General features: G+C 44.0%; 1 protein-coding gene across 1 annotated transcript in view; it reads right to left on the bottom strand.

Moving 5' to 3' along the window:
* Positions 1–27929, bottom strand: part of wwc3 (WWC family member 3) — a 180111-nt gene that overhangs the window by 61580 nt on the left and 90602 nt on the right. The window contains exons 2-5 of the mRNA XM_078409450.1: positions 23379–23488; positions 10518–10721; positions 5180–5256; positions 1879–1958 (exon numbers count right to left, since the gene is read on the bottom strand). Coding sequence (XP_078265576.1) covers positions 1879–1958; positions 5180–5256; positions 10518–10721; positions 23379–23488 — 471 coding nt within the window. The remainder of the gene's footprint in view (positions 1–1878; positions 1959–5179; positions 5257–10517; positions 10722–23378; positions 23489–27929) is intronic.

The following is a 27929-nucleotide window of genomic DNA, read 5'->3' as shown; positions in this document are numbered from 1 at the left end:
GTCTCGCAGAGGTGTAAGAGTCCACATCTTGAACAACAGATACTGTAGATGAGGTTGGAGGAGGTGCAAATAAACCTCTCCCTAACCTGAAAGGACTTTCGGGGTCCCTGGACAGAGTCAACGAAGGAGGAGGTATAGAAACAGGTGTTGCATCTTCTGCGGTTGCAGGGGAAGGTACCGGAGGGGGTGGTTTGGGTGGGAAGGGATGAGTTAACCAGGGAGTTGCAGAGGCAACAGTCTCCGCGGAAGGCGGAAACCAGGGAGTTGCGGAGGGAAGGCGGATCTCCTCCATTCGGACCTAGATCTCCTCCATTGTCAGAGTGAAGCTAAACGCAAATTGGAGGAACAGCATCACATATTTCGCTTGGGCAGCTTACAGCCCAGTGGTATGAATATTGATTTCTGTAACTTCAAGTAACCCTGGCATTCCCTCTCTCTCTATCCCTCCCCCACCCAATTTGCACTGGCTTCTCATCTTCACGCAACAGACAGCTAACAATGGCCTGTCTCAATTATCATCGTTACTTTTTTAATATCTTTCATTCAATGTTCTTTATCTCTCTATGTCATCATCAATATCTCTCGTTTCCCGTATCCCTAACCAGTCTGAAGAAGGGAACGACCCGAAACGTCACCCATTCCTTCTCTTCAGGGATGCTGCCCGTCCCGCTGAGTTACTCTAGCTTTTTGTGTCTATCTTCGGGTTAAACCAGCATCTGCAGTTCCTTCCTAAACATGACAGAGATGACAGGGATGGCAGGAATGTCACCTATTATACCTTTCGGTAAATATTTGGCACTATTCAGTGCCAGAATCTTAAAAACAGAAAAATGTACCAGCCTCTTTACTCACTTCCCTTACTCTGGAGACAAGAAAGTGTTTGGATTAAAATTAACATCTGCAGCCTCCCTCAGACTGAAAAGTACCGCCAGGTTTAGGTGACTCGTGACGGCAAATCAGAACTACTGCTGGTGAGAAAGGTTTAGTTGTAATATTACAACATGTTAGACTGATGGATAATCAATATGCAAGGAACAAACAATGAAGATCATCTCAAATCATACAGCAAGGGAGAAATTCAATTTTACGACAATAATGAAAAATATTTTCTGGCAACTATATCATCAGCGATTAATACGATTTCCAAGTGAATGATCAGTTTAACAACTCAGCGTCATCACTAATCCACCACTCTAAAGCAAATTTAGTGAACCAACCCATGATCTGGCATAAAAATGTTTTTAAAAAGTGCAAAATGGACCACATCACAAAACAAGAAGGCATGTTGAGAAAAAATAAATGAAAGGGACAAACAATTTATACTCGTGACATTTTTGTTCTGTGTTTCCAAATACTAATCCCTTCAATACCTTGAGGTCCTATTTCCATTTTAATGATAGTCAATTGTAGAAGAACTGCGTCTAATTTTCGTTCGGTCACATGTGACCACAGGGTTTTATTTTTAAACGGAGAGTTGATTTGAAAATAAAATGCATCTTTCAAAAAATATTTGTTATCTATATACTAAAACTCATTTGTTATCTTGTTTGTGACTGAACTTCAGCCAAAACTGGTACACGATAGCGCGACAATTGTAGGCACACCTTACTCGCCATTGTCACTTTCGTGATAATGCAAGTAGTTTTATTGAAATCGGTGTTATATTTTTAAAGTTGTTCACATTTTTAAGTTTAAAAGGAGGGGAGGGGGAGGGGAGGAGGGAGGGAGGGGGGAAGGGGGGAGTGGGGGAGAAGGGAAATGGGAAGGGGGGGTTGAGGAGAGAGGGGAGGAGGGGAGGACAGGGTGCTGCACCATGCAGGAGAGGTTTGGGCCCAACGGGTCCACTTGGTCTAGTAACTCGTTAAATACCACACTTACTCTTGTAATGTCTCTACGCCTTTCTCCTTGCATTGCAACTCTTGTTTCATCTGTGCCAGCTCCCTTTTCAATCTGGAAACCTAAAAGCAAAAAAAGTTATTTCCATTAAACACTACCAGATTTGGAGAACTTACTGAGTAATCATGCTCATTGCATCATACAGAATGGAATCAAGCCGTTCAGCTCGTGCCTGTGCTGACTATCAAGTGACGTTTATACTAATCCTATTTCTATTCTCATCAACTCCCCTTAGATCCTGCCATCCTCTTGCACACTAGGTGAGTGCAGTTTACACAACCTTCCACCCTCATACATCTTTGGAATGGGAGCTAAAAACAGCCACCTTCATAATTTTTGGGATGCGAGTAAAAAACAGCCACGTTCATTCATCTTTGGGATGTCAAAAACCATCCACCCTCAGTTTAATTTCAGCCATAGCAATCAAAACATTCTGCAGCCTAAGAAGCAAATCGTGACAACTATTGCAGTGCTCGCGTTTCACCGATGCCTCAATGCAGTGCAACAGCATTCATTCGTAGTGACAAAGAATATGTCAAAACTGTTCAGCAAAGATTCCTGGCTGCATTAACTGTACAAAAAATAGAGTTTGGGCAATCATGAGTAAGTGAGACCATTTAGTTGGCTTTATTTGTCCAAATTCCATAAGTTTCTGCCAGTAAAGGGTGCTGGCAGCTTTCCAACTGATCTTGGGTGGGGCAGAGTAATATGTCCACTGGCACCCAGACAATTTTCTGACTAACGAGAAGCTGACATTGCAAGCATTGTGAGTTGTGTCTTTTGGCACAGATTGCACAACCGGATTGCCCCTTGTCAGTAACTTTAGTTTTCCAAACTCCTTGATAAAGTTACATTCACAACGAACAATGGATGTGTGGTAGGAAATAATGCAAGGTTAACTGGAGGTAGAGTTGAAGATGGGTGGGGAGGTAGGTGGAGGGTTAAAATATTGGTATTAAGCAGAAGCCAACAATTGGCAGCTTTATGCACAGAGGCCAGTGATGGAGAAATGGAAGATATAGTTGCAATAGCCTAGAGAGATCAAAATCTTATTAGGGTCTTAATTTAGTTAGCAAACTGTGCAACTCAATAAAGGAAGGAAGAGGGGAAGAAATTCTTTAACATTTAATACTTCTGCATGTTTAACAAGCCTGATGAATTAGCAATAATAAGACGAAAAACAAATTACCCCAAAGGAATTAAAATTTTACTGGCAACACTCTAATTCAGCGACATTCCTCTGAAAATCAGCCGGTGGAAATGTATTAAATAGTTAATAACCTTGAACCAAGTTACTTGGACAAGAGTGAGAGGTAGAAGTGTATCAGCATTAGCTTAAGATGTCACATTACTTTAAAAACTTAGCAAAATTATGCCATCCAGAATTGCACATAAACTTTTAAAAAGATGCTCATGGTATTCTCTCCTCCTTGGAGAAAAACACCTTTAACATCTGTGGAGGTACAGTATTCACAGAGGACCAACAAAGCACTGAGTTTATTCCGCCCAGATCTTTGAAAGACCAATCCAATTTGGTTCCGATGACCAAGCCTTTCCCTTAGCTCTGCACATTTCTCACCCTGCATTTTGTAATATAATATCCATCAGCTTCCACCATCCTTGCCCTTAGCATATTCCATCTCACAATTTAAAAAAATCCACCTCATCTTATCTCTTAAACCTGAGCCCGTTAATGACCACTTTCATGGGACTAAAATTTGAGGTAAAGTTAATATTTAATATAAAGGACTTTCTAGTGGATACAGCAAACCATTAGGAAAGATGCTATCTCCCTCAAGCGATGGAGATGTGGGTGAAGAGGTGGAGGGAGGGGTTGACACTGCATGGAAACAGCTCATTTGGCCCAGTGAGTCCACACCCACCATCGATCGCCCTTTCACACTAGTTCTATGTTATCCCAATTTTGCATCCACTCCCTGCACACGAGGGCACTTTTATATTTTTTTATGAGGCCACTTAATCTTTGGGATGTGGAAGGAAACCACATCATCCAGAGGAAACCAATAAGATCATAGGAAGAATGTGCAAATTCCACGCAGACAGCACCCAATGTCAGGATTGAACCTGGGTCGCTGGTGTTGTGAGACAGCAGCACTACCTGCTGCACCACTGTGCCACCATTGCATCATTCCCATCCTGGATCTCAGGTAACTAACTGCTGCATTTGTTTTCACAATTCCTTTTGTTAAACTTGATATATAACTTTCACCCTGTCAATACTATTTGCCTTTTCATCAGAGAGAACTGGACCATGCGATTGTCCATCATCCTGCTTTTATGTATTTTATATATTGCTTATTACTCATAACACAATACACCATTTCATACAGTTCACCCAACACCAATCAATTTTCATTCTTCCCTAGGCACCTGTAATGTTGCTGCAAGTGAGATTTCCATTGTGCCTGCACCTCATTGTACTGTGGATAGACAAATGACTTGACTTGACATGAACCAATGCTATAGAGTGTTCCTACTGATATGAAGCAGATATGTCCAGCTTAATTCTGTAACCCTTTACTTCATTTACCAGTTTTTGTAAAGGTAAATAAAGTTTACCAAATTAAATAAGGATACAAAACTACATTCACCTCATGAAAAGAATGCCGTTAAGTTAAACTAGCCCAGCTTTACTCATCTTCCGCTGCCAAATGTGACTTATTTTCACTTTGTTTTGCCATACTTTAGCAACCCTTTTGCAATTTCACCACACCTCCTTCCATCCTATCACCGCCTTGCTCTTCCATAGCTCTGCCACTGCTCAAATGCTGTTTTCCTCCACAATCTTCACTCCTGATTTTGGAACTATTATTCCATTTCTCTCTCTATGGATGCTACATGACTTATTGAGTAACAGCAATTCCTACTTTTATTTCAGTCTTCCAGAATCAATGGTGGCTTGTTTTCATTTTACTAACGCACTTTGGCTTTAATTTGGTACTTCCTCCAGTTGTTCCGTAATAATTTCTTTCATCATAAATCCCAGCACTTTGTAGCAGGAGAATGCCAAGAGATCCATCTTGTGAACTGACTCACAATCTTGTGAACTGACTCACATCCTCCTCTTAACTCACAAAACTGAGGCAAACAGTGAGGTTTGCAGTATTATTTGCAGCATTATTAAATATATGGTGAAAATATGTAGTAAAGATAAAGATTATAAAACTTTAACCTTCTCTAAGCATTTCCACAGATTTGACACAAGAGGTCAGAGACAGAGCGATTGGTTTACTACCATAACCACGTTCAGTCACTCACTTACCCCTTCTCTTCGACTTGCAATTTCTGCTTTGATCTGATCAGGATCATACTTTGTGTTGGAGGATGAACTTGAATACACTGTTTGGAAAAAAATCAGCAATATGGAATTAATGAACAGATGAAGTTCCAACCACCTGAAAAAAAAATCTAACTTATAAAGCAGAGCTTTGGTAACACTGGTCCAGTTCTTAGGGAATGTGTCAAGTTGACTGGAGGAGGAATGGGAGAAATGGCCAATTACACAACAGATCCAAAGAATATCACAGCTACCAGTTTGAAGACCAAACAACTTACAAGGTGAAAGTGATCAAGGCAGTGAGAGAGCTGTTTACATGGAGAGGTAGGTGGGAAGGTGGAGGTTCAGGAAAGCCATGCTGGTGGGTGCAAGAGGGAAAATGGTCATGACTCATCTGACCTCTACTCTGGCTCTACCATTGCAAAGCAGCACAATAACTTAACAGAGGTCTTCTGTTAAAAGGCAACCAAGAACACCTTGTTTTGCACAGCATCTGGAGTTGTAGCTCTACAATATTTAAAGTGTTGGTGCTTTAAAAAAAAAAAATTCAGCCACAATACAATTTTCGCCAGAGATCTATGCGTGACTTAGTGGTTTCGGAAATGAAATTCCTGTATCAGTTTAAGCAAGTCAGGTGAGACTCGATTAATGTAAACAAATGGTTTGTGCATCAACATTCATCGGGGTAGAAAATCTCTTATCTTTATCCCATCTGGCCTATACACGACTCCTTAATTGCTCCACCAGAATAAACAAATACTTCAGATTACAGATTTCATTAGCACAGTAGAGGAACCTCAACATACAACTAAAATGATTTGAGTAGATACCTCCACTGTTCACCTCTCAAAGCATCTAGGGAGAGGAACCAAATTCTGGTCAAACCAACACAACACCCACATAAATTAGAAATAAGATTTCTTCAGCTCAGTTCCACATCAATGATAAAGAATGAACAATTTTTTGACACCACATTCTCATCCACGTCACGGAGAGGTGTCTGAAGGGATGTTCATAAAACGGTGAGAATGGAGGCTTAAAAGTGGATGCAAATGCTCTGCCCACTGCCTAACATCTACTGAAGCCTGACATGAGCAACATCAAACCACTGAGTCGCTCGGGTAGCTTATGAACATTGAATTCCCCAATTTTAGGTAACTAACCAATAACCCTCCTTTTGTCCCCCACTCTTCCCTGTGCCCCACTTGAATATGCACCCATTTTTCCCACTGTCCCACCCCTTTCCACCTATATCCCTCCTTCTAGCTTCATATTTCTCTCCTTATCTCATGGACTACTGCCTTCTTTTCATTCCTGGCCTTTGACCACTCATTTGCCAATTAAACCACCCCTACCTGTGTCCACCTATCACTTGCTGACTTGTTCCTGCCCCCACGTCTCTTCCAGCATTTTCCACCTATTATAATCGTGTCTGAAGAAGGATCCCAACTCAAAATGTTCTCCAGAGATGCTGCCTGACCTGCTGGGTTACACCAGCAACTTGTGTCTTTTTTTTCTGTAAACTAGCATCTGCAGTTCCTTGTGTCAATATCGAAGCATACTTGGACTTCTAGCAAATAAATTAATGAGGAGAGAAGGTGAAAGTGGGAGCACTGCCTGTCAGTAGTTTGTGTAGCTACACCATTCCAAATGCACCTTTAGATAATGTAAAGCGTAACGAGAGCACCACCTGACAGAAAGCGGCCTTCTTCAAAATGAAGGGATTAGATTGCTTTCACAACCGCCTTCTTTTATTTGGACAGGTTAGGAATCACAATCTCAGGTCATATGAAAGCCAGATTAGATGCCAGGAGCCATTTCTTTTCCAGAGTATAAAGGGGCCAATGGAGGAGGCTGCCAGCTCAGCAAGTGGATGCAGATTTCTCCAAGCTGGAGTGAAACCAGTTTGTCAACTCTCGGATACAAATCACCTCATGAGACGTAGGCATTGTTTGATGATATTGCAGACCAGAGTGGCCTCTCTCCTCAGCTTTGATTATCTACTGGGAGAATCACACAGGAATTGCCCAAATGTAACCCCCATTAATACTAAAAACAGAGAATACTGAAGATAACCAGTGGGTTCAGGCAGCATCTGTGGAATTACTTTAAAGATACTGCACGGAAACAGCCCTTTGGCCCACTAGGTACACTAATACTATCCTACACACTAGGGACAATTTAACTACTTACCAAAGCCAATGAACCTACAGACCTGTATGTCTGGATTGTGGGGAGAAACAGGATTACCCAGAAAAAACCCAAGCGGTCACAGGAAGAACATGCAAACTCCGTACAGACAGCACCCATAGCCTGGATCAAACCTAGGTATCTAGCGCTGTAAGGCAGCAACTCTATCACTGTGCCACTGTGCTGCCCAATGTATCATTGCAAAAAAAAATGCAATGTGAGAAACAGTTATCCTTTCAGATCAACATCCTTTCCTCTAAATTCACGTTCTGACTACTTAGCCGATGTTTATCTAGCTTTCTGCCTCTCGCTGGTAACGACACTGCACCAGATGGGTTGGGTAGTGGACTGTGATCCAACTGGCATCATGTCTGCATAGAACAAGCAAGCTGGATGGACCAGATGTCATTTAATGCCCAACATCACTGGCATCCACTGCCATCACCTCCCAATTCACTCCCAGGGGTGTGCATCTGTGATTACAATGAGCAGCAAATCAAAGCAATTGAAAAAACAATGGGAAGCTCTCACAATGAAGCCATTGCGCACACTTTTTTTAAGCAAACATCAAAAAATTAGGACTTCAGATCTAAAAGATGGGGACAGACACAGACAGGCATGGAGGGAGGGAGGGAAGCATGGAGTGTGGCGGTCAGCACTGGAGGCAGGCAGGGAGGGAGGTAGGGAGGGAGGCAGGGAGGGAGGGGGGGATGGAGGAAGGTCGTCAGCAATGGAGGCAGGCAAGGAGGTAGGGAGGGAGGGATGGAGGAAGGCAGTCAGCACTGGAGGCAGGCAGTGAGGGAGGAAGGGAGACAAGCAGTGCAGGAGAGAGGCGGAGAGAAAAGTCAAATGCGTGAATATGAGAAATGGCTAAACCTATCTAAATAAAGTAAAATTAAATCCTTATAGCTGAACCTGTACAATTTTAAGATTGTCACTGTGAAATCCAGTCAAACTTAGTCCCTCTATCTTCGCTGTGTATTAAATGACTCTAAAGATAGAAGCAGAGCCTGCAATGTGGAGCAGTCCTGCCAGCATTAGAACGTACAGCGAGATGCCTGAAAGAAAAGACTTTGGAAATAAATGCCACATGTTACTGGCATTAAAATGGCTACATTGTTTCCTTTTAGTGCCAATCTGAACATGCTGGGCCTAAGTCATGCTTCTGTTTGTGTAGTAAGCCTCAACATTCCAGCTTGCTACCATTGCAGTTGAACAATTCCCGTTCCCAGAAACTCCCCAGAGTAAAAATGCAACTAAGAAAATGCTAACAGATCTGAAGAAGGGTCTTGACCCGAAATGTCACCCATTCCTTCTCTCCAGAGATGCTGCCTGACCAGCTGAGTTACTCCAGCATTTTGTGTCTACCTTCAAGAAAAAAACCACATGTGGAGATGATGGAATGGCTTGCAGGGGAGGGGTGGTGTAGGAAGAGAGTGTGTGTACATATCTCAAACTACTAATCCATAAATGTAAACACTCGGACACAGGCTATTTTGAATCCATATTCAGGGCAGCTTAAAGGTATAGTGAACTACGATGATGATTGATTTTGGGGACTAATGTAGCTGGGACATGTTGGCCGGTGTGGCAAGTTGGGCCGAAGGGCCTGTTTCCACACGGTATCACTCTGTGTATCACTCCGCTCTTGCTCCCCCTCCCCCCACTCGTAACAAGGACAGAATCCCCCTCATTCTCACCTTCCACCCCACCAGCCAGCGTATCCAACAAATCATCCGCCAACATTTCCATCACCTACAACGGGACCCCACCACTGGCCACATCTTCCCATCCCCTCCCCTTTCTGCGTTCCGCAGAGACCGTTCCCTCTGTAACTCCCTGGTCCCCTCGTCCCTTCCTACCCAAACCACCCCATCCCAGGGCACTTTCCCCTGCAACCGCAGGTGTTGCATCTCCTGCGGTTGTCCCTTTACCTCCCCCCTCAACACATCCAAGGACCCAAACAGTCTTCCCAGGTGAGACAGAGATTCACCTGCACCTCCTCCAACCTCATCTATTGCATCCGCTGCTCTAGATGTCAACTTCTTTACATCGGCGAAACCAAACGTAGGCTCGGCGATCCCTTCGCTCAACACCTGTGCTCAGTCTGCCTTAACCAACCTGATCTCCCGGTGGCTGAGCACTTCAACTCCACCTCCCATTCCCAGTCTGACCTTTCTGTCATGACTCCACCTCCCATTCCTTCTCTCCCGAGATGCTGCCTGACCTGCTGAGTTACTCCAGCATTTTGTGAATAAAAACCTTCGATTTGTACCAGCATCTGCAGTTATCTTCTTATACTTTCTGTCATGGGCCTCCTCCAGTGCCATAGTGAGGCCACCGAAAATTGGAGGAACAGCACCTCAAATTTCGCCTGGGCAGCTAGCAGCCCAGTGGTATGAACATCGACTTCTCCAACTTTAGATAGTTCCTCTGTCCCTCTCTTCCCCTCCCCTTCCCAGATCTCCCTCTATCTTTCTGTCTCCACCTATATCCTTCCTTTGTCCCGCCCCCCTGACATCAGTCTGAAGAAGGGTCTCGACCCGGAACGTCACCCATTCCTTCTCTCCTGAGATGCTGCCTGACCTGCTGAGTTACTCCAGCATTTTGTGAATAAATACCTTCGATTTGTACCAGCATCTGCAGTTATTTTCTTACTCTATGACTATGACTCTATAATGTGTAGGAAGGAACTGCAGATGCTGGTTTATACTGAAGATAATCACAAAATACTGGAGTAACTCAACAGGACTGGCAGCATCTCTGGAGAGAAGAAATGGGTGACATTTTGGGTCAAGGCCCTTCTTCAAACTGAGAGTCATGGGAGAGGGAGACTAGAGATATGGAAAGGTAAGGTGTGAAAACGACAGATCAAAGCAGACGCTGATCAAGGAAATGTAGAATGGTTCATTGTTAGCTAAGGGGATGTGAAAACAAGGCATACAATCAACAAAATTAATCAGGAGGACATTGAAACTAGTCGGATAACTAGGGTGGGGGAGGGATGGAGAGAGGGAGGGAAAGCAAGGGTTACATGAAGTTAGAGACTTGGAAGTTAGAGACCTTTGATAACACGTGCAACTAACATTTATCCCGATAGTGGCTGCTACTTATACCGGTGGAAAGTACTCACTGCTGACGTAGGAGATGCTGTCGTTCTCGCACAGGTCATGCAGTTGCTGGTACTCTTCCTGGGCGAGTTCCAGCCGCTGCTTTTTCACCTGGTAGATCTCTTTCTTGGCATTCAGAGCCTCCTGGGCTACCACCAAGTATTCCTTCAACATGCGTTCTTGCTCCTGCCGCCATTGTGCCCTGGGATCCTCAATCTGCGTCACCTCTGCGAAACACGATTTTGTCAGTGAAGAAATCTGAAGGACACACATGTGACATTAAAGCACAAAAGAGATGGCACCTTGGTGCAGCAGGTAGAGCTGCTGCATCATGGCTGCACCGACACAGCTTTGATCCTGCTGTCTGTGTGGAGTTTACACATTCTCCCCGGGACTGCATGGCTTTCCACTGAGTGCTCCGGGTTCTTCCCACATCCCAAAGACATGCGGGTTGCTAGGCAAACTGTAAATCAGTTGTAGTCTGGATGGGGGTGCAAGAATAGTCTGAGGGAGTTCATGTACATCTCAGAGAGAGTAGGTTCCAGGGAAATAAGTGAGGTAAAGGAATAGATGGGACAGCACAGACTTGATGGGGCAAATGGCTTCTACTATGCCGCAGGTTTAGACAGCAAACAACAAATCAGAGTGCTTCTTCCTTCCCCCTTGCCCAACCTTGATCAGCCAGCAGAGGTGATTCTGCAGAAGAAACGTACGAAACACGTAGGGAATGTGCTTCCTCCTCTTCATCACAAATATTTAAAGGATGGTGGACAACAAAACAACATTCATTCTGCTGAATTATGTTAGGTACTGCTCATGGACAAATATTTAAAGGAATTTGCTACGTGCATAAATAAATCCAGGTTTCTAACATACGTGTATGTGCATAAACCAATTGCTCAAGGATTCATTGTCAGTCACGACAAGAAACCCAACATCACCGTGGGAGTGCCGTCTACTGCGGCAGCTCGCCACCTTCTCAAGAATGATGAAGGAGTGACAATAAATAGGCTCATGCCACGTTACAAGAAAAGAACCCGACTGCAGGTAAATAAACAGGCTGCGTGGTCTCCGAATGAGCATCACAAACTTGAACTCATTCAGGAGCAAGCAAGACCACAAACATGTCAAATTGTTTATGGTTGTGTCAGTTTATAAATGAGAGAGCCTCAAGTTTTCGTTTTTACACCTGGAGAGTGTTCAAATACTAAACAGCTGCATACGCTATTGAGCAGGTCTTTGGGGAGAGTTTGAAGGAGGTGAGGCAAGGGATGAATGTACAACTAAAAGCCTCAGGCAGAATTCTGATCTCATTCTCTGTCTGGCAGCAAAAGAATGCAGACACTCTTTATCATTTTGGGCACAAGAGCAGCTGGGAGGACTACACTGAAATGAGTCAAAAGTCTAGCATGTATGATATGCGTAGATTCAACGTAACCGTGGGGAGGAAAGGGTTAGGAATTATTAGCTTTACACTCCCATTGATGAAGCCACGTGCAACATACTGTATGAAACGGGATGAATAGACTGTTCTTGGAAAGTGCATTCAGGAATAGAGATCAAAGATGACTGCAACGAGTTGCATTACTGGTCGGGCACAATATTTCCCACAGGCTGAAGGGAGGTCAAGCATGTTCTCTGCAGCATCAACAAAAGATGCTTGACAACCTTAGAGCAAGATCAATCCTTGGGAGGAAATTGATCCCAGACACTCTCAGATCAGTAGTTCACTGCATATTACTGCGAATACTGTTCTCAATCAAGACATTTTCAATTCCGATGCCCATTTCAATCAATACAACATAGTTGTGCTTTTATTGAAGGACTTAACAAACAAGTATTTCTGTTAATTTTCTTGGATTTTGGAACCAGTTAATTAGCTTCAATAAGATTATCCTTTTGCCAGAAAAATACAAAACAAAAAATATAGAATAAAGGGGGCGAGGGGAGTGGCATGTCGAGGATCTGAGAGTTGGTTCTGGACGATTGAGGCATGGGAGATCAATTAGCTGGCTCCTCAACCTGTGGAGTGGTGAGGACCCAAGGAGTGCTCAGCAGTAAATAAAGCTCCTACTTGAGTCGGGGAGGTGCTTGACAAGCAGAGTTCGAAGCCCGGTTGTAACGAGCGCCCCAATAACTTGGAACCCCTTACACTAACATCTCCTTCCAATGTTTTTGTTGTCTGAAGAAATGAGTGCTTGTAATTTTGCATCGTTTCTGAGTAATGTCATTACATGTGTACCAATATTGAAACCAGCCAGTCCATGATTCACAGTGGAAAGTGCACGCCTGCAATTCCAGAGCAACTACTCAGGACCTAAACACCAACATAGCTCAAAGGAACGATCGATCACCATATGTATAATGTTTTACAGCGTCCCTTTATATAATCATATTTCTAGGTCACAAAAGCAACTTAAAAATAACTATGATGATAAGACCTCAGTTTTCTGTATTAACTCTACTGAGAAGAATCAGAGGCACGGTAGCGCAGCGGTAGAGTTGCTGCTTTACAGCGAATGCAGCGCCGGAGACTCAGGTTCGATCCTGACTATGGGTGCTGCACTGTAAGGAGTTTGTACGTTCTCCCCGTGACCTGCGTGGGTTTTCTCCGAGATCTTCGGTTTCCTCCCACACTCCAAAGACGTACAGGTATATGTAGGTTAATTGGCTGGGTAAATGTGAAAATTGTCCCTAGTGGGTGTAGGATAGTGGCGGGGATCACTGGGCGGCACGGACTTGGAGGGCCGAAAAGGCCTGTTTCCGGCTGTATATATATATGATATGATAACCTTGGGATATAGATCGGCAACAGAAATGGGCAGAGAAATGGCAGATGGAGCTTAATCCGAGCAAGTGTGAGGTGTTGCAATTGGGGAGGTTGAATGCAAGGGGAAAGTATACAGTTAATGGCAAGACCATGGGCAGCACAGTGGTGGAGTTGCTGCCTTACATGGCCAGGGACCCAGGTTCGATCCTGACTAGGGATGTTATCTGTATGAAGTTTGTACATTCTCCCTATGACTGCATGGGTTTTCTCATGATTAGGTATTTTGCACATATCAAGCACAGACTAACTTCTGGCAACTGCATTGCAGTAATCACTGCCTCCTCAAAGTGCTTTCCCCCTCATTTTACTTTACATACTTATTTACAAGAATGATGTGATAAGACTTCCAAGGTAATAAAATATTTGAAAGTTTTCCTGTAGGAGTATACATTAGGTTTTGTCCAAGATATTTTGTTGAAGTTATATTATGTTGCAGTTATAGTCCTCACTAAACATTGCAGGGATTGGAAATGAAGCCAGCTTGTAATTTTACATTAAAGAACCCAGCATCCCTATTCTTTAAGTGTGTACTCCAGCTCTGCTTGACTGACTAGCTATACTGCAGCAGCATACCATTCACATACTTTTTGGACCTTATGTTATGAGCCATAGTCTGTTCAAACTTGATTTGCTGATGGAGAAGATTACTTCTCTTTTTACACAGTAACAACTCACAAAAATGCACTTGCGATGGTGAGTGTAGGAAGTTTCATTCTTCTTTGTTATGAGTTCCCAACCGTAGCACCAACTCTTTAAGATTTTAAGGAGCAGCTGGTAGAGCTGCTGCCTCACAGCTCCAAAGACCCACGTTCAATCCCGGCCTCTGCTGTTGTTTGTGTGAAGTTTGTACTTTCCCTCTTTAACATATGGGTTTCCTCCGGGTTCGCCAATTTCCTCCCACATCTCAGAGACAAGCAATTTGGTAGGTTAATTGGCCACTGTAAATTGGTCATTGTGTGGGTGAGTAGTGGAATCCAAGGGATGGGGGGTATGCGAAAGAATAAAATGGGTACTTAATGGTCAGTGCAGGCTCAGTGGGCTGAAGGGCTTGTTTTCATGCTATTTAACTATTAGTTCTGTGCCACAGAAATATAAATGGATGAAACATGAACAAGGGCACCATGAATTATTTTGAAATGGCAGAATGGCTCAGCTGGCAGGGCTGCTGCCGCACAGCTTCAGAGATGTGGATGCTATCCCAAACCCTAGTACTGCAGTTATGGAGTTTGCATGTTCTTCGTCTGATCTGAAGAATGCTCTGGTTTCCTTGCACATCAGAAGGATGTGCTGGTGGTAGGTCAATTGATCAATGTAAAGATGTAAAGTGCCCTGATACTGGTGGGTGCAGTGTGGGAATGGGGTGACATTAAAGAGAGAACAGGAACATGAGGGAGAATAAATTACAGGGCAATAACTAGGCAGATTGCTTCTGATCAAAGCACGTCACTTCAAACAGATCCTTCACTCCTTTGATGGACATGCCCAACAGCTGAAAAAACTGCAGCCTCTGGATAAAAAAAACATGCTTCCCATAAAAGAGCAACAACATGATAAATTGGAAATAATTTACGTTAATTTCAACAAACATCTTATTTCTGTGCTATTATAAGCAAAATCTAATAAATCAACTTAGTTTTACACAGAAATAATTTGCAAAGGTCATACTGTACTTAAGCATCCTTCCAACCTACTTCAACAGTCCTACCAGCACATCCTTCTTTTCCTTTCTCCCTCCTGCATTTATCCAGCATCTCTCTTTGGATTTTACTATTTCTCTCAATCATTCCTTGTCATAGCATCTTCCACATTCTGGACACACTCTAGGTAAAGAAGCTTCTTCAAAATGTTCTATTGGTATTTAGAAACCGAGTTGGTCACTTTCATTTGGGAGTACCAGAGATCTTACTCAAGGTTCCTCGCAAGGTTCCCCGCTTGAATTCTTCTCTGGATGTAGCAACACATTGATGAAGCAGTGTACAACAACAAATAACAAGGGCCAAATATTGGGAATGCATTCACATTCAAGCATCTTAAGGCCATCTACTGGAACTGATCGCAAAACTAATTGAGTTCAGTCATTTGAGGCATTTTGGCCAAACCTCAGAAAGAAAGGTGACTCCATTGTGAGATAGTTATTGCCTTGAGCCAGTCTGAAGAAAGCGACAGGTACCCGAGTGACTCAAACCCACTCTGATCGACAACTCAGCAGACAGAGACTTCAACTTTGAAGGTTGTACTAGTCTCGGTGTGCGTGTGTCTGGATTTCACAACATCATCCAAAGGTCGTGTCCTCTAAAGCCTGAATCAGCTTAGCTTTGAAGTGATAAGCTGGTATAAGTAGTCCACTTATTACTTTCATTTACTGAGGAATGCAGGAAAACGTTATTAACTACAAGAATGATAACTGTTGAATTGATAAATGATATACGAGTGAAAGTCCTTCGTCCACCTCCGTCGAAAGATTAGTGCTCTCTGTAAGGTAATGAAAATTTGCATGGGAGCAAAGGATAGTTCCTGTGACAGAGGTTCAGAGTAAGGATATTTCAATGAAAGCTACTGGAAAGATATAAAACACATTTCAAAAAAGATGAATGGAATGTTGAGCTACATCTAAAGAGGCCTGGAAGGCGAGTTTCAGCAGCACACAGTTCTGATTAGACCCAGTTTGCATTTACTTTAGGAGAAGCCATCTGGGTATGGGAAGAGGTGAAGTTATAATACACCAGATAACATAAGGGGTTGAATTACATGGTCAGATTGTGCAGTCCACATTTATGTTTGCTTGAAGGTCAATAAATGTTGGGTGATCTTTAAAAGGAACTGAATAGGAGATAGAAGAAACTATATATGGTGGTGATGGGGCCAAATTTTAAAATTAGAGTCAATGTATTTATGGACATTATCAGCAAGCCATTACTGTGATGGAATAAAAACAGTGTGATGGAATAAAAACAGAGAATGGTGAAAGTAACCAGCAGGTCAGGCAGCATCTGAAGAGGAGAAACAGAGTTAATGGCTCCAATAGACAATCTGTCTTCAGAAGTGGGACAGCCAGAAACAAAACAAGTTTCAGATTGCAGAGAAAACAGAGGAGATAACAAAGTGAAAAATTTGTGATATGGTGGCACTGAATGATGCAAAAGATGGTGGAACCTGCAGAGGGGGAGATGTATGTCTGAGGAGATGTAGAAAGGAGAAGATCAAAATCAGAAATACCAGAAGAAAAAAAAACTAAACGCTAGATATTAGATTCAAGACTGGAAAGGCCATTTTTCAGAATGGCTGAATTCAGTAGCAAATCCCGAGGGTTGGAGAGTGCCAAAGCACAATATGAGATGCTGGTCATTGTGCTAACATTAAACTTCACTGGAAAAGTGGGGAAGACAGACCTCCCAACATTTGATTTTACAAATTCAGAATTTTGATGTCCAAAATTCAGAATTTTGATGTCCAAAATTCAGAATTTTACATCAAAATTCATAATACGGCGCGTAATGCAACTTTTCAGCAAAAAAAAGTATGCATGTCAAATGCGCGTGAGCGTTGCGCTACATTCACATGTGAAAAACGACTGTTATTTCCAACAGTCTGCAGTTCTTGGACTACATGTACAATGTCAGGCCAATCATGAGTATATTCCACTATTATAGAAAGGTTATTTAACAGAAATATTTTTACAACAAAGAAAAAATTGTTGTTTTGTTTTTTCTATTTTGATTTTTCCTTACACATCCCAATTCTCTTGGTATTGAATAAAAGAACAATGGTCATAAAATGTATGACTAAGTTATGAAGAGTTTCATTTAAAACTGCACATACCTAATTTAATTGAAGACATACTTGCTCCAGTGGTCTTCAACACCCCCTCTCCCCACCCCCCTCTCCCCACCCCATCCCCCTCCCCCACACCCCACTCTCCCCTACTGCCCCAACCTCTCCCCTCCACCCCTCCTCCCCCTTTCCCCCCAAATCCACTCCCCCACCTCTCCTCCTCCACTCCCCTCCCACCCCCACTCTCCCCCTCCCTTCCTCCACCCCTCAACCCCCACTCCCTCCTCCCACTCCACTGCCCCCCCCATCCCTACTCAACATCAACGGGCCACACGCTCCACAGCGAGGCTCGGCCAGCGGCGAGGCCGGGCGAGCGGTGAGAAGCGAGGTGAGGCGAGGCCAGCGGCGAGGCGAGACCGGGCCAGCGGCGAGGGCAATGCGAGGCCGGGCCAGCGACAAAGCGAGGCCGGGCAAGCGGCGAGGTGAGACGAGGCTAACGGCGAGGCCGGGCCAGCGGTGAGGCGAGACGAGATGAGCGGCGAGGCCAGGCCAGGCTAGCGGCGAAGTGAGGCGAGTACAGCGGCAAGGCGAGACCAGCGGCGAGGCCAGGCCAGGCCAGGCTAGCGGCGAGGCGAGGCCGGGCCAGCAGCGAGGCGAGGCGAGTGGAGTACAGCGGCAAGGCGAAACCAGCGGCGAGGCCAGGCTAGCAGCGAGGCGAGGCGAGTGGAGTACAGCGGCAAGGCGAAACCGGCGGCGTGGCCAGGCTAGCAGCGAGGCGAGACCAGTGGCGAGGCGAGACCAACGCTGGCGAGGCGAGGCCGGGCTAGCAGCGAGGCGAGTACAGCGGCAAGGCCGGGCCAGCGGTGGGGCGGGGCCAGCGGCGGGGCAAGTGTCAAGGCATGTAATTTGCGGAAAAATGGAGGCAAAATCGGAATGGCAGAAGTGAAATAAGAAAGCTGAAACTTTCCGCCAAATTCGGAAGGGTTGGGAGGTCTGGGAAGACCAAAGACAGAAGCATTAGCTCAGGTGTCTGGTGAAGAATTAAAGTGACAAACAACTGGGTCATCCCGGTGAGTGAAAGGAGAGGCACTTCAAAGAGCTTTACATCCACCGGTGCAGAGGAAAGATGATTGCGACCTAAATAGATAAGAATAAATTACTCCTTTATCAGAAAAAAGCATTTGGGTCCATGGACTTGCAAACTGCTCTGCCATCAATGTGATCATAATTAATTGTTCTCCTTCAACTTCAAGAAAACTAAGTAACTTGTCGTTGACGTCAGAATAGGGAAGTCAGGAGATCACAATCCAGTTTTTATTTGTAGATCGGTGGTGGAGAGAATCAGTAGCTTCAAATTTCTGGGCGGTGACATCTACTAACAATACTAACTTATTATTTTCTCCTTCCTAGTTCTGACAAATGGTCTTTGAAAAGTTTACTATTTGTCTTTCCATAGAAACTGCCCAACTGGCCAAGTGCTTCTAGCATTTTCTACTAGAATGTGCATTTAAACATATTATTTTACACCCCTAACTACCTTTTTGGCAGAAATACATTTAGCAACCAGGTCATCAGTGCTTTCATCGTTATAAGTTGCAAAAGGTAGGGGTCCCAGCAACATTCCAAGTGCTCCTTACATTTTGCTGACCAGAAATAGACTAATATATGTCAACCTTAGCCAGTTAATACTTCATCGAAGGCAAGATAATTTTCTGCTATAAGATTCAATATGGCACTTTCTCAAATGCCTTCTAGAAATCTAATTCTGGTACAGATCACCCACCGATTAACCAGCATCCTTTGTTCCAGAGCCTTGCCGGATTATCTGGTTAGTTGGACCCACAGAGGTCACAGCCTCCAAGAGGAGTCGAGAGGTACTGGAACTGTCTGCCTAGGCTACTGGGGGCCCCGTAAAATCAGCCTAGTAAGTCAGCTATTGGAACGGATCCGCCGGCTCCGGCTGAGCCCAAGTTCCAGAGCCCCAGACGCAGGAGGCAAATTCGAACCCCTATTGGAAGTCCGGCCGCAGAAGTCCTAATGAGGTCGAGATCAGCCACTTCACCTAGCCTAGGCGCCACATTTTCAGGGGGACCTCCAGGGATGGGATTTCAAGTGAGCTCTCGTAATTATGTCCAGATTAAAAAAGGCGCCAAACCATCAGTTGCCGGAAAATCGATGGTGGACCTGTACGACCACCTGTTCCACTTCATCCACAGTGTGCAACTTCTCCACAGAATCCAATAAATTGATTAAAGACAATTTCCCACTCACAAACTATGTTGACTCTGCACAATTACCTTGAATCTTTCCAAGTGCCCGACGATAACATTTTTAAAATATAGCTTCTATCATTTTCCCCTGTTATAGACAATTGAATTGTCTATAATGGGGAAAAATGATAGAAGCTATTTAAATTAAATTGACTAAAAAATAATGGGGATCTACTTGCATAGTGAATTAACTTACAGGGTGGGGGGTGGTCAAGAATTAAAACTGTCTTCACTGCTTGTGGAGCAGGAGAGATTATCAGATGCTTGATATCAGTAACAGATGCGTGCACGAGCAAGATATGGAGCCGGATGACTGGGAATGGACAAATGAGGTGAGGAAGGAAACATTGAATGGGTGATTTCATAAATATGTAGCCACAAAAGAAGTTGTGACATCTATCTGATGTACACACAAATTTTTAAAAACAAAAAAAACTTTCATGCCAGGGCAGATTAGCTTCCTCTGAAAGCTACATGTGGGCTCACAAGGTCATGAGGCAGTAAGGTATGAGTTTTCTTCCTGCAAGACCTGTCGCCGTGAATCAGTTACCACTGTTACAGAATCCTACACCAAAATACAGACCCAGCTGTTCACGGATAGCACCGGCACAGTGACCTTTATATGAATATCAGTATGGGATATTATCACATTCTTGTATTAATTGAATGGTTCGGCCTTTTACCTATCCACCCACTCACCCCAACCCTTGAAGCAATTAAAGCTCAACACACTAATGTCTATGGTGCCATTTGCAACCATGTTTTTAAAAAAGTGATTAACCCAATGATGCTGTTGTTTGCAACATATTTAAAAAAGGATTACTTAAGGGGGTGGCACAGTGGTGCAGCTGGTCAAGCTGCTGCCTCACAGTACCCGAGACCCTGACCTCAGGTGCTGCCTGTGTGGAGTTTGCATTTTCTCTCTGCGAACATATGGGTTTCCTCCAGGTGCTCTGGATTCCTCCCACATCCCAAAGACTTGCAGGTTTGTAAGTTAATTGGCCTCTATAAAAAATTGTGTAGGGTATAGATGCAGAAGTGGGATAACAGAACTGGTGTGAATAGGTGATCGGTGCTGGGCCGAAGGCCTGCTTCCATGCTGGCTGGGGGAACATTCAGCTATCATTGATGGCAGGATAAATAAGGCTTGGGTTCAGCAAAATCAGGAAATATGTATTTATCACATCTTATCGCATTACCTGACAGACAAGAAAAATTATAGGAGACTAAAGAAGAGTAATTCTAATGCTAAGAACGCAGACTGACCTGATACAGAACAGAGCAGGTTTATCAGAAAAAAACTATCCAGCATTCTGTTTGATGATTCACTCCCCCTGGTCCAGTTCAATCATATGTTCAAATATTTCAGAGGATGTACCATAGGAGAAGCCCAGTTATCTGCCCAGAAACCACCAACAAGGGAACAATGTCCATGTGGCTTTTTTACACACAATGGCAAATATTGTTATAGCTACAATGCAACCTCTCGCTCCTTCCCATGCATATGGAAACACAAAGGTTTTTTTTAGACATTTGATCATTTCCAACATCGATGCCTACTCCTTGCCCTGAAAACGAGAGCAGCTGCCAGTTAAATGGTTTGTACATCCCGCAACATCACCATTTAAATGAGGTCATTCTCCAAAGGAGGTAACTACTTTCATATATGTGGGATCAGGCAAACAAAAATGGTGGGCGTGAAGTGGCAAATTATCACAAACCCTCGCACCAATAAACTCAGGCTTTCTGTGGGCTGAGGTGGGAAGGGGTTTAAAAAGGGCCCTCTGAACTTTGCAGAATCTACATTGCGTTGTTCAGTCACTAGTGAAAGGACAAGTATCAGCCCTTCACTCAACTCATCATACCCGAATACTGTCAAAACCCCATTGTGTTTGAACATGGATCCCAAGGACAAATGATTTATTAAAATGCTGCTTTTGTTATCGACACTTCTGATTACACTCAGCTGACGCACAAAACCCAAAAGTCGAGCCTAAACGTGCACCACAAAAGAAGGCTAATCTACTGATTGCAGGCTACGGTGTCTAATCTACAGTGCACAGGCGGATTTTCTCATGGCATTGCTTGGCAATTTGATTTCAATTCATTAAGTTTATTTTGGATCTTATCATCTTGATAGACAAACAGACATGGCGTCAGCCAGGCATAGTGCTGAGGTGCAATAAAATTCAACAGTAGGTTGACATTTTAAGCTTGGTTTATCTAGCGGGGAAAATATTTTAAACATTGAAATCCTCTGAATTTGAAAGAACAGTAAATTATCATAAACATCAAATTCATAATTTTACTTCAAAAAAGCACAAGAAAATAAATCATTTTAGTTACACTAGTCACAAAGTTTTGGAGAGATATTACAGCACTGGGCAAAAATAATTCAAGTGATGGTTTATAAAAGGGATAAACAGAGGAGCCTCTTTAATTGCAGCCTGCTTAAACCACTTAAAAAGGAGTAAAATGCTCAGGGAAAAATGAACAGAAAGAAAAGGTGTTTTTTCCAAGAAATATCAAAGTGTGTGGTGTTTAAAGTTTAGTTTAGTTTAGTTTAATTTAGAGATACAGCGCAGAAAAAGACACTTCGGCCCACTGGGTCCAAGCCCACCAGCGATCCCCACATATTAACACTATCCACCACACACTAAGGACAATTTTTACATTTACCAAATCACTTTACCTACATAACTACACGTCTTTGGAGTGTGGAAGGAAACCGAAGATCTCAGAAAAAACCCACGCGGTCACGGGGAGAACATCCAAACTCCATACAGACTGCACCCATAGTCGGGATCGAACCCGGGTCTCCGGCGCTGCAAGCGCTAAGGCAGCAACTCTACCGCTGCGCCACCATGTCACCCCCAAGTTCCACCACAGGTCTGGGGGACTAAGCTTGAGTACGAGTCAAACCATTTGCAGCTGACTGATAACGAAGCTGATCATGAGATTTTTCGCATTCAGAATAGTGGTCGACCATTCAGCCTCTGGAGCTGTCTGCTGGAAACCTTTCCCTCACACTCCATCATCCTCCTTACCGCAATACATGTTGGTGAATATCCTCAAACTTCAGGGGCACTCAGCAGATGTGCCACCAGCAGTCCGCAAAACATGGCTGATCTGTACCTCGGCTCTATTTATCCACCTTTGCTTCATCGTCGCAATTCCCCTACCCCACCAACTTTAAAAAATCTAGCAATGTTGATTTTGAAATATGCCACCCATTCCTTCTCTCCTGAGATGCTGCCTGACCCGCTGAGGTACTCCAGCATTTTGTGATACCTTGAAATATTTATGGAAGTAAACTTTAGACTGCTGAGACTTGTATGCGGAAATGTGCATCCTGATTATTCTCTGAAGTGATTTAACTCTTTGGCAGATATTGGAAAGGAAGAGTTTAGAGGGATATGACCCTAATGGAGGCAAATGTCAGTAAGGACAAGGTGACTGTTCCGTGCTGTACAGCTCTATGGCTCTATATTTAGTTTAGATATACTGCATGGAAACAGGTTCTTCGGCCCATCAAGTCCACGGTGACCATTGATCACTTGTTCACACTAATTATATGCTATCCCACTTTTTCATCTGTTCCCTACACACGAGGGGCAATTTGGAAAAGCCAATTAACCTACAAACCTGCACGTCTTTGAGATGTGGGAGGAAACCTAAACACCAAAGACGTACAGGTTTGCAGGTTAATTGGCTTGGTAAATGTAAAAATTGTCCCCAGTGTGTAGGATAGTGCTAATGTGCGGCGATCGCTGGTCGATGCAGACTCGGTGGGCCGAAGGACCTGTTTCCGCATTGTATCTCTAAACTTCAGCTTCAAGCTATAATAGACAAGCATTCACAATGTTAAAAGGTAAATGCAAAGGTGTTGCCTTAAAGAAGGGCACAGCTCAAGGGATGCAGATTGAAGATTAAGGCAAGGCAGTATAGATTCTGCCATTACAATTCACTGTGGAAACACTGCCCTTCACTGTTGAATGCACACTTATACTCACGGTTGATGTGGTCGATATAGTAAATGCCAGCCTGTGGATCATAAACTATTTCCCAGCCCAGTGGCAGTTCGTCACCAACACAGTCAGCAAACGTCAGTGGCTTGGTCAGTCTGAAAACACGAGAAAGACATGCAGAGTAAACATCGGGGTTCTTGTATTGTCCCAACCATTCACGTTCAAAATAAACATAATCGGCACTGGGCCTGTACTCGCTGGAGTCTAGAAGAATGAGGGGGAACTTCATTGAAACATACAGAATAGTGAAAGGCTTGGATAGAGTGGATATGAAGAGGATGTTTCCATTAGTGGGAGAGTCTAGAACTAGAGTTCATCGCCTCAGAATTAAAGGAAGTTCTTTTAAGTAGGAGAGGAGGAAAATTTTCTTTCGTCAGAGGGTGGTGAATCTGTGGAATTCTGCCACAGAAGGCTGTGGAGGCTAAGTTAGAGGATATTTTTAAGGCAGAGATAGATAGATTCTTGATTGGTACAAGTGTCAGAGGTTATGGGGAGAAGGCAGGAGAATGGGGTTAGGAGGGAAAGATAGATCAGCCGTGATTGAATGGCGGAGTAGACTTGATGGGGCCGAATGGCCTAATACTATTCCTTATGACCTTAATCAATTCAAAAGGTTACATTGCTTCACAGGGACAAGATTAGCCATTTGACCCGAGTATTTTCAGCATTCAACTGGATTATGGACAATCTCCATCGTAACTCAACCAACCTTAAATATCACTTCTCAGAGTTTTGATTTTTTTTTTCCAATCAAGTTCTCTGCCCCTCAGCCTTATTTTGGGTTAGGGTTGAGAATGCCACCATTTTTATGTGAAAGCAAGTATCCCAGAATGTTCCTTACTCTAATTTTAACATTATGGCCCCTCTCCCGCTAGAAAGCCCCGTTTCTCTTTGTGAGGAGTAGCATGCAGAGAGTCACAGGATGATTGCCCGCAGTCTCGGCAAAATAAACGTCAAAGTCAAGATCTCCCTCAGCTCTTAGCTGCAACATTCTGCAGGTCCATACACACACTGCCCCTCTTCCATAGTTATGTGACCATCAAAACAAGGTCTATTATTCACAGATTGAGCGGAGTGACAATTGAAAACTTCTACCCTATGCAATGTGTCGGAACCCAACATACTTTTGCATCGTCTCATGAATGCGATGAATTTTGACTTCATCCCGTTCACTTTCATTTTCTTACGGCCCCGAGGACATCACCTGTGTGCCAGTGAATCTAGGGCTGTTAACGGTACATACTGTGAGGTAGACAATAGACAATAGACAATAGGTGCCAGGAGTAGGCCATTCAGCCCTTCGAGCCAGCACTGCCATTCAATGCGATCATGGCTGATCACTCTCAATCAGTACCCCGTTCCTGCCTTCTCCCCATACCCCCTCACTCCGCTATCCTTAAGAGCTCTATCCAGCTCTCTCTTGAAAGCATCCAACGAACTGGCCTCCACTGCCTTCTGAGGCAGAGAATTCCACACCTTCACCACTCTCTGACTGAAAAAGTTCTTCCTCATCTCCGTTCTAAATGGCCTACCCCTTATTCTTAAACTGTGGCCCCTTGTTCTGGACTCCCCCAACATTGGGAACATGTTTCCTGCCTCTAATGTGTCCAATCCCCTAATTATCTTATATGTTTCAATAAGATCCCCCCTCATCCTTCTAAATTCCAGTGTATACAAGCCCAATCGCTCCAGCCTTTCAACATACGACAGTCCCGCCATTCCGGGAATTAACCTAGTGAACCTACGCTGCACGCCCTCCATAGCAAGAATATCCTTCCTCAAATTTGGAGACCAAAACTGCACACAGTACTCCAGGTGCGGTCTCACCAGGGCCCGGTACAACTGTAGAAGGACCTCTTTGCTCCTATACTCAACTCCTCTTGTTACGAAGGCCAACATTCCATTGGCTTTCTTCACTGCCTGCTGTACCTGCATGCTTCCTTTCATTGACTGATGCACTAGGACACCCAGATCTCGTTGAACTCCCCCTCCTCCTAACTTGACACCATTCAGATAATAATCTGCCTTTCTATTCTTACTTCCAAAGTGAATAACCTCACACTTATCTACATTAAACTGCATCTGCCATGTATCCGCCCACTCACACAACCTGTCCAAGTCACCCTGCAGCCTTATTGCATCTTCCTCACAATTCACACTACCCCCCAGCTTAGTATCATCTGCAAATTTGCTAATGGTACTTTTAATCCCTTCGTCTAAGTCATTAATGTATATCGTAAATAGCTGGGGTCCCAGCACCGAACCTTGCGGTACCCCACTGGTCACTGCCTGCCATTCCAAAAGGGACCCATTTATCCCCACCCTTTGCTTTCTGTCTGTCAACCAATTTTCTATCCATGTCAGTACCCTACCCCCAATACCATGTGCCCTAATTGTGCCCACTAATCTCCTATGTGGGACCTTGTCGAAGGCTTTCTGAAAGTCGAGGTACACCACATCCACTGACTCTCCCCTGTCAATTTTCCTAGTTACATCCTCAAAAAATTCCAGTAGATTTGTCAAGCATGATTTCCCCTTCGTAAATCCATGCTGACTCGGAATGATCCCGTTACTGCTATCCAAATGCTCAGCAATTTCGTCTTTTATAATTGACTCCAGCATCTTCCCCACCACTGATGTCAGACTAACTGGTCTATAATTACCCGTTTTCTCTCTCCCTCCTTTCTTAAAAAGTGGGATAACATTTGCTATCCTCCAATCCACAGGAACTGATCCTGAATCTATAGAACATTGAAAAATGATCTCCAATGCTTCCACTATTTCTAGAGCCACCTCCTTAAGTACCCTGGGATGCAGACCATCAGGCCCTGGGGATTTATCAGCCTTCAGTCCCATCAGTCTACCCAAAACCATTTCCTGCCTAATGTGGATTTCCTTCAGTTCCTCCATCACCCTAGGTTCTCCGGCCCCTAGAACATTTGGGAGATTGTGTGTATCTTCCTCAGTGAAGACAGATCCAAAGTAACGGTTTAACTCGTCTGCCATTTCTTTGTTCCCCATAATAAATTCCCCTGTTTGTCTTCAAGGGACCCACAAGGTAAAGCTTGGATAAATCATTCCTGGACTGGGAAGACCTCTTTGTGATGTACAGCCAGACCAGATTGGCCGCACGGACAATGACATTAGGGTTACAGATGCCCTCGACACCTCCTACTCTCACATCTGATTATGCTTTTAGTTTCTGATTTTTGCCAAACCCATTCCCGAGTGAGAGAATAGATCAGAAATAAAGTATTATCACTGAGTCACACCACCCTTGAGCAGTCTCTCTGGCCCTCACGGCAGAGTTAGCTTCCTATAAAAGACACAATTTAAGATCGCTCCAATTATCTGCCTTTTTACCCTGTGCAAATTGGACCCAGCAGCCCTCTTTAAACAAATTTCCAGGTTAGTACTGTATAAAGAGACTGTGCTGGTAACATGAACTAGAAAAATCTCACATCCTTAACACTAAGCAACATCCACTTACCTCAATATTTTATGGCGACTCACCTGCCTACTTTTTACAACACAAGGAAGCCATTTGGCACACTGGATCCATTCTGCCTCCGAGCAGAACAATGGCATAATTCTCATCACACTTTTTATATCCTTGTAGCCCAGCAACTTATTTTCTCTACCATGCCCAGCAACCTCCCAGTCCGTATCTTCTGGGAATGCAAGGAAACCCGAGCACCCGGGGGGGAAACTCATGTGATCGCAGGGAAACGTGCAATCTCCACATAGACAGCACCAGAGGTTACAACTGAACCCAGACCCTTGGAGCTGCAAGACAGTGGCACTACCTGTCGCACTATTATGCAGCCCCACTTAACATTTGGACATCAAGCAAATTTCCACTGGTACTCAAGCTGAAGAGCCAAAAGGCTGCCGAATGGTGCTTTAATCATTCCACCCCAAGCCTGATTATTTTTAAATTGATAGCTGTGTTCTCAGGGCTCAGGTGCATTTATAAACAACTAGACCAAGTGGACCCATTGGGCCCAAACCTCTCCTACATTGGTGCAGCATCCTCTACTCCCCCCCTCCCCTCTGCCCCCTCCCTCCTCCCTTCCCTCCCTCCTCCCTTCCCTCCCCTCCCCCTCCCTCCCCCTCCCTCTCCCTCCCCCCTCCCTCCCTAGGAGATAACTTTAAACTTTAAAATGTGACTAACTTAAAAAAATATAACACCGATTTCAATGAAACTTCCATTAGCACCAAAGGGACGACGGTGAGTAAGGTGGGCCTAAAATTGTCGCACTATCGTGTACCGGTTTGGCTGTAGTTCAGGAACAAACAAACTATAGTTTTAGTATATAGATGAGCTGCATCAAGCAGGCTTGTCTAAGTGGTGCCAAGCATGAATCTTCAGGGGTTTTGATAAGATGGGGGAGACAGGGTGGGTATGGGGGAGGGGGAACGGTATACAGAGAAACCACGGTAGAGTAAAACATTATTTTTGAGCTGACAAGAATGGATACATTGCAAAGGAACAATAACTACAAAAGGCTGCAGCCAAAGCAGGTTGCTGATGGC

This window comes from Rhinoraja longicauda, chromosome 12 (genome assembly GCF_053455715.1).
Source record: "Rhinoraja longicauda isolate Sanriku21f chromosome 12, sRhiLon1.1, whole genome shotgun sequence".
Taxonomy (NCBI): domain Eukaryota; kingdom Metazoa; phylum Chordata; class Chondrichthyes; order Rajiformes; family Arhynchobatidae; genus Rhinoraja; species Rhinoraja longicauda.
This window is presented reverse-complemented; position numbering and strand designations above follow the sequence as displayed.